Consider the following 13,873-nt stretch of genomic DNA (forward strand, 5'->3'; position numbering starts at 1 on the left):
TTTGTACTTCTCTGGCTCAACAATAACTAACAAGGAGCGACATCTCAACTGATTAGTTCTGGTCGGTAGAACTCATATGACGTTGAGCGTCACAAAGTACGGAGCATGAAAATGCCTCTTTTCAATCTTGTATAAGCTCTTCTGGTTGCACAGATCGTGCTAAGTAGACAAATATAACGAAATGTAAAGAGGAAAATTCATTTGTGTTTCTGATTCAAAATTCCAAAGTTATCCATCAACCTGAAATGCTAGTGACTCTACTCATCATTGCTGGGGCCGATACTCCCTACCTGGCATAATTATTATGAATAACTCACCCTTCCTAGGGATTTAATCCACTCCAAATTGGATCTGACCGGCTGGCCAGTTATTCTGAACTCTGTCATTTCAAAGTGGTCTCTCCCAGAAGTCATTATCTTGCTTATCAACTGAGCAAGCCTTTTTTCTGACTCTCTTTTTATTTTACATTAAAATGAAGATGGGAGTGTTTTTCTCTCGTCATTATTATTATTCTTTTTTGGGGTGATTCCACACTCACTCTACTCCAACTGAGTTTACACTGACCCTTGTCTTCAGGTAAGAATACAGTTTGGTGTACATCATCTGCAAAGCTTGGGAATATTATTCATACAAGAATTTGCTAACATATGATAATTCATGTTTTATTCAAATCAGGTAAACCCTTCCCAATTCAAACACCACATATTATTTTACTTATAAATTTTCAATTTCCTGGGTGAATCTCTTTCAATTTGCAACTTAATCTCTTCAGCTTTCATCTATCCAGTTCGTACTGTTAGATTCATGAGTAAAATATTTGTCTGCATCTATACTATGTTCGTTTGTTATGTTCCTTCTCTACAATGATAAAACTGTGGTTCAGTGGTTGAGGCGCAGGACTTTCAACTCTGAGGTCCCGAGTTCAAATCCTCCCTACTGCACACATTATCAAGACAGCATTTTTCTTTTCAGATTTAGAAATGTTCCTCATCTCTTCTTCAATGTGAATAATCAGGATCCAGGCAATGTTAGGGAAATATCACCTGGCTGATCCTACCCTGGTGCAGAACAAGGAAAACATTAAAGAAGCTACCCTTGTAAATAACACCGTATTACCATTATCATTATTGCCCCTCGATCCAGTAGATACATATTTGAATTTCACCAAGCAAGCATAGACCAGAACACATACACTGGCTCTAAGATATAACAAGCATCCACAATGGTGATGCTAATGCCGGCAATATATGCCATATTTTGCCTTATTCACCGACTTTGACAAATGGCTGATGATTGTGAATGTGAAATTTGAGGCGCTGTCTTTTAAATCCTATCCCCACCCTGCCTGCATGGCTGAAGTTCCCCCTTAGCTACTGAGTGAGCTTTTATTGCCTTTTCTAACAGGAAAAGAAGCCGACCAGCAAATTGGCACCATCGCTGAAAATACAGAGATCAGCATTTTAAAAAGGTCTAATCCATCAGGAGCTCTCAAGCTTTCGTAGCCTGATGATGGGGCTTTGAAGAGACACATTTGCTTCGCATTGAAATTCATCGACGAAACACATGAGCATAAAACTCAGCAAGCACAGATTTCATAGAGTTTAGGCATGATGTTTCCATGCTTGCTCCTCTCTACATAATGAAGTTAAGAGTCTGAAAACTCATTTGATTAAAAGATGTTTCAGTCTCACGGGCCAATGGTTTAATTTGGCAGGTCTGTGATAGAGTGGGAACATGTGCCTGCATCAATGCAGAAATTGTCAGTTTACTGTTCTGTATCTCATACTACTTACCTCAATTTTTCATTTCTGAAGGGAGTTTCTGTCAGAAATTAGGGCTCCATCACATCATCACATACAAAGACTTCCTATAGTAATACCTTGCAACGATACTAGTTACCATAGCAACAACTAACCAGTTTTTCAGAATTATCAGCCTTTGCTATTCTTGCAATAATGCTATGATACTGAAGCATAAAGTCTTTTAAGCAAAAAGTACCCCATTCTTCTTACTTTTTTTTTTACAATGTACAACAGGAAATGCATTTTTTTTACCTAAAGCATTAAGTGAATTTATGCACAAACTAAATAAATCAGATTTGATATTTGGCAAAGAAACAGTATTATGGGTATTACAAATGTCATGAACGTCAATGAATTACTCAACTGAAATAGTAAAAGTAACGATGACTAGACAAGCGATAAGTATAAAAAATGACAAAAAAATATACAAGGTCAGAAATCATCCTAATTTATACTGCAAGGATAGCTCAATAAGTCCCTTTTCATGGAGTAAGATACATGTATCAGGCAAAGATAAAAAACTTTGCCACTCATGACTTAACATCAGTTTCTCAGCACAAACAAAAAAGAGTACTACAAGATTTTGTGACATCTTCCTCGTGTTCTTTTAAGAGGTGCTGACCTTACAGAAGACGTTCTCTTTAAACCAGCCTCCTTCATGTTGTGTCTTTATCCCTACGAAAAGGACGGAGCCTGATGACATACAAAAACTGGATGACATTTACGGTTAGCTTCCTTTCAATGACAAGCGCTGTCTTCTATCTTCCTGGCTTAGTGAAAAAAGCACTACTCTTAAAACGCTGTCAAATGAAAGCAAATGAAGTTCGTGATTACCTTCAATTTGTGACTCTCTTAGTCTCCTCCCAGTCTCTGCTATGAATAAAATGTTGATGAGTACTGTGACGAGAAGAACAGCTAACAAAACCATCTGGAGAAGGGAGAAAATAGTCATGTTTTGAGTTATACAACTTGAAACATGAAATGAATGAAAGTATTTTTTTAATGAGAGCAGTGGAGTCTACAGAGTTGTGGGCTTTGAATACAATACAAATTTGCATATAAATCAAGCACATGACACATCACGACGGGTATGGGGAAGCTAAAAAATATCACTGTTCTTGCTTTCCACAAATTATACATTAATATTATGTCTACCTATTCAAAAATTACATTCACCAGCAGTCTTGCAACCAACTTTCAGCAATCACCAACATTACACATCTTTCCGCTTGCATTATTCAAGCCCATTAACGCATTTTGAAACAGTACTTACGATGCACTAGTGTTTCACACAAGGAATGCTATGACATAATAATCTTAATGACTACATTTGTAGCATTTCTTTACAATTATCCAAGGGAAGAGTGTGTGACAATTATGTGCTTATTTCATATCTAAATATCTGAACTTAAAAAAGAAATCCAATTAACCGATTTAAACTGTTAGAGCCAATCTCAAACAGTGTGCTTGACATTGAAAATAAGCAGGTCATTTTTACCTGCATTCTATAATAATGAAAATGTCAACTACACCAGCTCTGCTTGAATATCCTTCTGACATTAGAATCACAGACTTAATGAAACGATATGTTTGATCCATCAATCCCAGTGTTCTTTACAAGGAATTATTGAAAAGCTGTGAAACTACAGAATACAAAGTACCTTCCCTGTACAGTGCTAGACCCCAAACCTCCAGGACAAAACAACACTACAATCGCAGTGGCTGAGAATGACACTATAGCACACAACAAACAACATCAACAACTTTGAAATCCAGCTTCAAACATGGTGAGTGAAATTTTCTCCTTCAGCTTTCAGGGATCATACTTCAAACCATCCACCCTTAGATTCCACCTGCTACCTGCTAAGCCTTTCACACCAATCTTTGTAGTACCTGCTACATGTCACCATGGAATCCAAGTTAAATCTTCAGATTCCTGAGCTTAAACATCATGGATGCTCATACCAAAAACAGTTTCATATTCCCTCTCTCTCTCTTTCCCTATTTCTCTCTCCTCCTCCTCCTCCTCCTCCACTCTCTTCCGCCTCCATCCCGCATCCCCCTCCATCAGGCACCCTCCTCCAGTCTACCAACCGACAGACTTGTCTCTCTACACCCCCTAATCCCACTCCTGACACCAATTCCGCCGTCCCCTGGTCTTGACATTTTCCCTCATTAATGAGCCCCATTTAGTCAGCTCTTTCATGTTTCAAGAGGGAAAATCAGGATTAATGAAGGCACGCCACGGGAGGATGGACGGGGGAGATGGCGGAGATTTGCCGAGTTAAACAAAGCCACGTCACGGCAAAGGGATATTGAATTAATTCTACGGCTACCAACATAGGTGCCTGCAGAAAACTCTGGTCGATCAAGACTGATACCAGTCTCCCGTTCTCTGATTGGCTGCGGCTAATTCTGCATATAAAGATGTACACTGGTGTGTCACATAATGAAAGCAGACACTGATACATCTCCACCACAGGTGCGGCATAAAATTTGTTTAACTGTGAGCCAACGAATGTCTGGCCAATCATTGCAAAAAGTCTCACAGTGTAAAACAATGCTGACACACACAGACATTCGACCAATTCATCACTGTAGTTCATTTTGATCTTCGTACTCATAACTTCTAAGGCAAGTTTTTTTAACACTGTACTTCAGTTTTGGTATTCAATGTTGAAGAAGGAACAATACATCTAAAGAACAGCACATTTTTTTTTCATGATACTGTTCAGTTTGAAGCAATACTTCTCAACAGAGTAACAACAGCTTTGACCCAAGCAAATGCAAGTGGGTCATATTTTTGAGTAGCAAAGTCCACATGTAAAATACATGTGACATAAGAATCAGGCACAATATCCAGAAAAAAAAAAAGTTCACATAATCAGAATTTTTCCAAGAAGTTATGAATCGATTTGCTTCCCAAGTCCCATTGGCAACACAGTTTGGAGAGCTTCTCCTCTCTAAAAGGAAAAATCTGCTTGCAGCATCACATGAAAAATCTCTCCTGACATCCTGTTATCATCTAAACAGACCAAAGATGAGGCTATCGTGAGGAGATTCTACCACGTCATGGACTCTTAGCATCTCATCTCTTCCTTCTCCTACCTCCAGGAAATCTTCCTCAAATCTTCCGCCTCATCCTTCCTGTATCTATCTACCTCATGAAACATTCAGGGCGACAAATTTGAAAGATTCCAATTTGTATCTCGACGCAGGAGATGAATTTCAACTACCCAGCATTGCCACGATATCCCATCTCATCACAATTTCAATTTTCCCTGACATTAGTAGGATAATTAACCAGGGAATGGGATGGGCAAAAAGCCCGCTAAATATGAAGAGTCGCAATCTTCTTGTTACCAGGCCTTAAAGTTCAGATTAACATGTTACCTCTCACACAGCTTCAGTGAATTAAGGACAAACACTTTTTGTCACGGTAAAGGTGAATGAACGGTACATCTAGAGTAATCCACAAACCATTATCACACCGGGTGTACGGAAAGACAGGAAAGAGTACTTACAAGGAATGCCTGCCGAAAGTAATGTGCCAAAGAGGTCCATGCATAAATTGATCATTTTTGACACACTCTATCAGCCAGCCAGTTCAGCTGGCCATTAGGGTATTACGCAATTTGCAAATTGGGCCAATTTGCTGAGAAATGAAGTTGGAAATGATTGCATTGCTCACAATGATGCACAATTTTTTTCAATAAATCTGAAACATACTTCAGTTTAGGAATTGATTATGTCATTAGCCTAACCAATGTCATTTTGACAGAATGTTCTCTGGTAGAAAAGGTTACAGAAAAGCCGATGTGGTTTTCTAATCTCCTGTCCAATTCAAAAGTTCTCTCCTACGGTCAAAACTTTGAACAAACCAGGCTAATTCAGCATATTTACAAGTCATTCAGTTCTCCTGGCAAAAAACACAAATAAAACATAACAAAACAAAATCACCCATCTCATAGTCTAAAAGCTTTAACCCAGCGAGTGTTGCTGAGCAACGGTGTGTGTTATCTCCTGTAGTAGAGGCAAAACACTCTGTCCCTTGGATAGGACACAAAATGGAGGTCCCATGTGTAAGAGAGTCACAACCCACGTACTAAAATGACCCTGCTTCATTCAGTCATCGTTAAGAGCAGGTTGCATTACCAGGTGAAGTGGTCTGCCCTAAGTACTCACACAACTGGACACCACGAATACAGACCAGCTAGTGCAGCGGAATATGGGCTATCCAGCCATCTTCTCAGATGAAAAATGGAAACAAACAAACAAACAAACAAACAAAAGTGTATAAACTGTCAGGTAGATTGTCTCCAGAAAGAGACTTATTTTGACTCTGCACTAGGTAAGGATATAAATCAGCCTGGCTGATATCACAATGCAGTAATTCAGCTACCCTCATTGCTAATTTTAAGGTATGCGTTAATTGTGGCATGTAAATCACATCTTTGATGTATGCAATATGACTGCATCCCTCAGCTCAAATATTTGGTATGTTTCCCATTACAGAACCTCTTTTCTTTCTTCAGCTTGGAAAATTTAGTGATGATCAAGGTTGCCATGGATACGGACATACACCAAATTCAAGATTAAACTAATTGCTTTCCTTTAGCCTAGAATCAAATTGGATTCACCTAACAAGGATGAGTAAAAACAAGCAAAATTAGATGATGAAATACGTAGTGACAAAAAATCAATGGAGTTTGTTCTCAATAATGCCAAATTCACCACCTGTATGATGCATATTTCTGGGAAGGGAGAAAATATTCAGTTTCAGTTTCAGTTAAGTTTATTTCCACAAGTTCAGGAAAAAACATATAAATATACAATCAATCAGTTCTAACACATACATATACAAACCAAAAATTATTTCGGATAAGTACATAATCACAGTTAAAAGTTAAAAAGTGTGTGTTCAAGATTGACATAACAATTAAAATAAAAGGTGGAGGAAATCAGCAGTAGGCCATTGGCCTTTCGAGGCTGATCCCATGAGCAAATATACAATATTAAAACTGTATGTCGTTATACACTGTTTCATAAATCATGAGTCGCATAAAAAAGAACTGGATTTGCGTATCTCATATTGACTCAAGGATATTCAAATCAACCATCTGTCTGGTCTCAGAGAAGAACAATTACTGATTTCTGTATGTAAATTGTATGAAAAACTTTTGACAAACTCAAATCAAATCAACAACAAATGGAAAAGTGTGACAGGAGAGACATTTGTGAAATATCCGTGCCAGCAAACACATGGACAGACACATTGCAGTCTGGTTTTACATGAACTGTCCGTGCAAGGAGATACAGCCCTTGTTTTTTTTTTAACCCTTTGCTCATGGGAACTGGAAGTGCTACTTGAGACAGCCCAATGTGATCTGTACTATGAGAGAGATTGGGTTAAATGACAATATCTCAATGGCAACCCATTCCTGATTTGAAACAAAAATGAAACACCAAAGCCCTGATTGATAGAAAAGTGAGCCACATGGGTCATTCCTTCTCACAAATGTACCACCAGTTAAACACAGGAAAACCTGATTGCTGCAAGAATCGTTTCCCAAGATAGTAAAGGCCCTGTTTATGTCTAGATTCTACAAACATGATTGTCAGAAATACCAATTCCTGAGGTGAAATGGAGGCAAAAATGCATGCTGCAAAAATGAAGATAGGATGGGGGGTAGGGGTGGGGGGTATCCACATACTTTGCCAGCACTGCATCCAGCGATTAAAAGACTGATACCATTTGTTACTCAGCCGTTAACTGAGTACCAAACAAGCTATCGCAGCCCTTGGCATATGAGGGTCTTGGTTGGCCCAAAGTGGCTGGCCGTGATAGAGGTTTATATCCCTTTTACCTATCTTTCAGGAGGAGGGGGGAGGGGCTACCATTTATCTATCACTCAGACAGGAAGCATGAAAAGACTGATGTAGCATGACATATCATGAGTGAGTAGAGAGGACAAGACTGAGATTGACTACAGCTCCCTCTCCTCCAGCGAGAACCACTCTTATCGTCACGCAGACAGCCCGTCACATCTAGCTGTGTCTGGTCGCGGGAGGGAAGAGCATAATATCTCGCTATCTGTAATTGCACGGCCAATTGACACTCGGGAGGTAGCACTTGTTCAATTACAAAGAATGCCTGTTGATAGATAAGAGGAGAACACCCGTGGGACGAGAGAGAAGAGCTTGACAAAACTTTCTTCCCTACATCCCACGTACTGTACATCGATAGGAGGATCTCATATTCGTTATAACAGAAGTAACTTTGAATGTTAAGGACAGCAATGGCAAACTTGTGCAACAGCTCTTCAAATTGGCAACAATTCTTTTTGTCCAAAGTAGGTGTATGGATCTGATATCTGCAGTGCAAATGAGCGCTTGAACAAAGCGCTCAATTGAATCTTGAAATTGAAGCTTTAATAATAGTACAATAGTACGATAATATTAATGATGATGACATTAATAATAATAACAACAACAGCAACAATAATAATAATAATAATAATAATAATAACATTACAAGCAATCCAAAGTGACTACATGGATAGAAGTCCTTCCAGCCACAAGATACCAATCATGGTAGAAAAAGAAGAGAAAAGTCCAAACTCTATATTCACATCTACTGCTGATTACACTGTCTACCTTTTTTTCCAGGAAAGTCTCTGGCAGACACATTGCTCTATACAAGCTGTAAGAGCTTTTTGCCATAGCTGAAATTAGGGCATTATTATTTTTTTTTTTACAAGGCCTATGCAATTTTGATTGACATCTTTTCTATCATCAAGAAGTGTTTCAGCATCAATCACATTACTGTGAAATGAAATACTAGGAAACAATGAATAGCGGCAGACCTACCCTTAATCATGTCAGTGTCACTCAAAGTCCCGTATTTCCTCTATTTACTTTCATCGTTCTCCTCAGCAAACTCTTGAGTATATATTATGCCCATCCCACTCTCTCTTAGTAATGTACAGTATTTCCATTATATACATAAGTTCCTCTAACTTTCTATTCTCTGTTTAGCCTATTAAGTCTAAAATAGTTTAGCAGACATCTTCCCTTTTCCGTTTCTCAATTTGTGCTACATTACTTTCTTTGTAAAGTGCATCACCAAACTCACCCAGCGTCTACTCCTCATCATTCAATATAAAAAGTCTACAGCCTTGCTTGTAAGATTGACACAGTTTCTATTGGTTAGGTTTTCAAACTACCCAATTCCAGTTCTGTTCACAGTGGGTATGTCTTTTTCCTCTTACCGTTCAAAATACCATCCAATTTTCTCCACCCGTCTGCATCTCGGCACGAATGTGCACCTCATACACATCTTGAGTTCATCACACATGCACGCACACGCATATACACTCTGTACATACACAAATGCACACAAGCAATCCACTTTCATCTTTTTCTGCCCAACATTCCTCATATATCTAGCATACTTGTCTTCATCCCCAATTTACTTCAACTCGCTACTCACAACAAAAGAGGAGGCAGATAAGTGGAGCCAAATCCAATCACTTTGTAGCCACAGACACTTTGCACCACTCCAAGACAACGTGACCTTTAAACCCGTCCATCTCCTGTTTGACCATTTATGTAGCGACATGAATATTGACCTTCTCCGTAAAAATGTGGAAGAAGAAAGCGGCCAACTAATTTCCAATTTCCGCCTCGGCACGGACCAGATGGGACGAGGAGAGCAGGTGTACTTTTTGATTCAATTAAATGATGTTTGATTTGGATTTTGTTACCCCTTGCAATCAGTTTGTACACCTCCTTCACCACCAGACCTCCAGGAGCCGTCTGGCTGGATGGAGGAGGTGATGCTATCCTCATGAGTTCTCTCCATCAGAAAATATGAAAGACAAGATAGTTTGTCAAATTTTCAGGCTCATTTTTTTTTTCACAGCTAGGCACCATTAATTTCAATGACAAAGTGGTTTGAATTCCTCTTCTTAAAGTCTGTACCCCTCCTATCCTACAGTAGGTACCATCACAGCTATTTCCTTCAATTTTTTATTGCTCAGTTTGGAACACCCTATAAATAGTACATGCACAAATATCCTCGTACATACAAAGAATTCCAGCAAGGCCTGCACTGTGCTCCTAGTGCTGTCTCGAGTTTTCATCTTACCTTATTGTATCATTTATCTCCCCTTCTTTCACTGTCTTCTTCTTTCATGCATTAGCATATTTTCATGATCGATGCATATCTTCCACTGTCATTAGTGTTATGGGGATACGATCTTCCAAATCATATTTCAAAGTAATCTGGGTATTTTCTTCTGTTAAAGCTAATGTCTACGAATACATCTTTAAATCTTGAACAATGTATGCATAGGAAACTCAAGGTCCCTGAATTTTTTCCTTGATGTGAACGCATGCCAATGGTTTACTGATTCATTTCTCTAACGGTTCATTCACTTTTTCTTTCACTCATTAATCAGTATCATATTTTCATTCAGCTATTTGCTTCTATCCATGAATGCAGAATTTCTAATCCCTTTTTCTTTCACACAATGTTCAAGGAATCGCGGCTCTTAAATGATCACATGCAATCAATCAGGTGGTCTACTTTGTCTCAACCACCAAATATCTGGAAACGGTTTCCATGGCGATAAGTCTAACAGTTGGCTGTAGGAGTATGGAAGACATCCCTCTATGAGTCAGAGAGCCGACTAGGAAAGAGACCAGTATCTCCAGACAAGCAAATGACTTCTAAGGAGCAGGGATGAATGCTCCTCCTCTCCAATCATCCAAAAATTTGGCCCAAATGACCCCCAAATTGACCCCAAATTGCTTTTGAGTTTTAAAACGATAAGAAGGAAAGATTCTTCTTTCTTTCTGATTGTTTTTTACGGTGTGACAACATTCCAGATTCTTGCAATGTTGGTATTTACAGGAACCATGAAAAGAAGTCAAAGACAGACAAAATACCGATGGGATATCATCTCAGTTTAACGATCACTATGGCAACAGGAAAGCTATCAGATCATCCTATCCATCAGATTCTCAGTCAGTCTATTCTATCTTCCATGTACCTTCTTCTATCTTTTTTTTTATTCTGTAGTTTGTCTTTTACCAGACTTTACTCTTCATTTCAATGCTGATATAATAATTTCCCATTACTTTAACTTCAGAAGGATTATATCACAAATATTCTCTACTTTTTCTTCAGTATCATCAGAGAATGTGAAAAATTAGACATAGTATTTTGATATACATGATAGGCCAGAGAACAATTTAATTTTTCCACACTCTATATCACCCTTGTATTTACACATTGGGCAAAAGTTCCCGTACTCATTTTTTAAAGTGAACTAACCGTAACATAAAAAAACACAATGATTCACAAGTATTCAAAAGTTAATTAAATCTATAAACCAGCTTAATATTTTTCTAGCATATTTCCATATCATTTCAACTTCGAATAAGAGTGACATGAAATGCTTTGAAGGGCCGTTGACTCTCTAAACTTGATAAAAGATCCTGATTGGATGACATTCCACTCACTATAAACAAGACAACCTTACTCCTAATAAAGCACTTGTCACGGTGATAAATGGAGCTTGGTTGTATTTGTAGGTGAGCGCCAAGGGTGCTAACAGAGGGGAAAATAGTTACACTCGGTGGGCCGAAATGCCATGAAAACAAAGAAATCTAGACCACCTCTCTTGTCATCTGGCCCGAACTGACAGGGACGCCCTTCTATATCCACAGTGCGGCGGCCTATCACACCTGAGGGCACCAAACGCAATACACCGTGACATTTACAGCCCAGAGATTCACAAAACAAACATCTCGCAAGAATTTCGCCTGGAATATTCGACACCATGGAAAAGAGAGATCTTTTCGCCTGAAGAGGATGGCAAGCTAAATTCAGTTAGCCAGCTTTCATTAACTTGACCAAGTTACTTCTGTTTTTTCCTCTGTGCAGCTCTTGCTATTGAAAAAGTAAGCACAGCAGTTGATCATTTCTGTGTTTCTGTTTTCAAACCAGGCCCAGAAGAGTGATCACGATTTACACTTACAGAAAATCCATTAATTTTCTCAAGACGAAAAATATAAAACTATACTACATCAAGATTCTAAACTCTCACTATATATCACCACTACCAAAGTAGGACACTACTCTTACAAACTTGTCTGAAACAGAAAGGTTTAAATAGACATTAATTCAAACATATCTTGCTGGGCAAAAGTAATATGTTTACCATGTTAGGTAAACCAATTTGCTTGGAAATATTGTATGATACAAGAACTGAGATAAAATAAAAATATTTTATAATTTCAAATGTTTTGGTGAAGTTTTACCACTATAGTGTTTGACAATTGAAAACAAATTTGTATTTTGGATACAACAATGATAGAAGAATATTTGGAGTTAATCAAATTGAGTTCAGCATATTTAACTGGGTTTCATAAAACATTTAGCATGCATGAACCAAGATATTGTATTATCATCATTGAGAAGGCTTTCTTTCATCAACCACTCCTCATATGTGCCTCACCAAGGGAACATGTTGCCAATTTAGTGATCAATAAGGATTATTGCAAAGGCTCAGTCCGCAGCGGACACCGATTCCAACTTCCTAGATGAGCAAAACATCATCAACAAGTGCAGTCTCTCCAGGGATTTCCTCTCAGCTGCCTTTAGTTCCTCTTCCTCCAGGCGTCAGTGGTGAAAGAGGAAGAAGATGAAAAGCCTGGTGACCCTCTTCCTTCTTTTGGCCATTGGCCTTTTGAGTCAGAAACTAATATCAACAGCAGAAGAAATATGAGAGCTGGCCATTGCACCTCCAATTCTGTCTTCCCCCCTTGGTCCCACTCTATCAGTCTCGTGTGGGATATTGCACCAATTCTTGCCTCCTCTCTGGCACGTATCACACCTTTCCCTCACTCTCACCAAACTCTCTCACCCCAACTGACTGATATTGATATTGATATTCCCAGATCTGGAAGCACCTTGCACTGTCTCTGATAGTGATATGAATGTCAAATCTCAGTGAACCAAAATCCTTTTACATTATCACCTCTATATCTTCACTCACTTTTTCATTCCAATTCCTACTCATAGACATAGGCCTACAGAAAACTTTTTAAAGTGCTGTTTTCACCCCTTACCAATGAAGTTGCTTTTTGAATTTGGCCCGTCTGTTTGTTTCTTTGTTGTTGTTGTCATTGCTGTTGTTGTTGTTGTTGTTGTTGTTGTTGTTGTTGTTGTTGTTGTTGTTGTTGTTGCTGTTATTGCTGTTGTTGCTGTTGTTGTGGTGGTGGTGGTGGTGTTTGGTTTGAGTGTTTGCGTGTGTGTGTATGTGTGTGTGTGCGCGCTTTTCACTCAAGGTGCTAAGAACCTGACATCTATTGAACAGCAAATATGTTATCACCTACAGGTAGAATATTCGGGGACACAGTTGCTAATCCCTTAATGAAGTGTAGATACACCTGTACTTGACTAAATATACATGTACAGCACAGGTCCTTGATTCAGTGGTATGAATTAACATCAGCCTAGTAGCAACTGGCTAACAATGTTGAAAATTAAAGCAAACTAGACCAAACTCTTTTGAGTCCAATTCACCTGTCTCCCATCAAGTGTGTGATAAACAAGAGACCCGCGGGTCTAGCGCTCACCTGAGTATCGCAAGTTCACCTTTCACGCAGTCACTAATCTAAATTATTCACAGCTCTACCAAAATTTGACGAGGCATTCTCAAGTGGAAGATGAAAATGTACAATAAGGGCCCAATTTTTTCAAGATTCCTTAATTTGGGGGAATTGGGGCCCCCTGGGGCCCTCTGGGTGGGGCATGGTGCCCAGTTTGATAAATTGAGATCCTGACCACCTAGGGATGCTACCTGCCAAGTTTGACAAAAATCCATCATGAGGTTTTCAGGAAGAAGATGAAAATGTACAATTCAGGCCCCCATTTGGACCCTTCCAACCACCCCCCCCCCCCCCTACCCCCAAGAGGGGCACCCCTGGATCTCCTATGAACAAACCTGAAACTACAGTCATTAATGTACTCACTCATAGTATTATCTCAGCTCTATAAC

At 39.0% G+C, this 13,873-nt stretch overlaps 1 protein-coding gene across 1 annotated transcript in view; it reads right to left on the minus strand.

The window, feature by feature from the left end:
• Nucleotides 1-13,873, minus strand: part of LOC139725284 (protein O-linked-mannose beta-1,2-N-acetylglucosaminyltransferase 1-like) — a 127,419-nt gene that overhangs the window by 54,861 nt on the left and 58,685 nt on the right. Inside the window, exon 3 of the mRNA XM_071636371.1 lies at nt 2,637-2,730. Coding sequence (XP_071492472.1) covers nt 2,637-2,730 — 94 coding nt within the window. The remainder of the gene's footprint in view (nt 1-2,636; nt 2,731-13,873) is intronic.

This window comes from Diadema antillarum, unplaced genomic scaffold (genome assembly GCF_040938485.1).
Source record: "Diadema antillarum isolate AM-2024a unplaced genomic scaffold, OU_Dant_1.0 seq00000030_RagTag, whole genome shotgun sequence".
In the NCBI taxonomy this organism is placed as follows: domain Eukaryota; kingdom Metazoa; phylum Echinodermata; class Echinoidea; order Diadematoida; family Diadematidae; genus Diadema; species Diadema antillarum.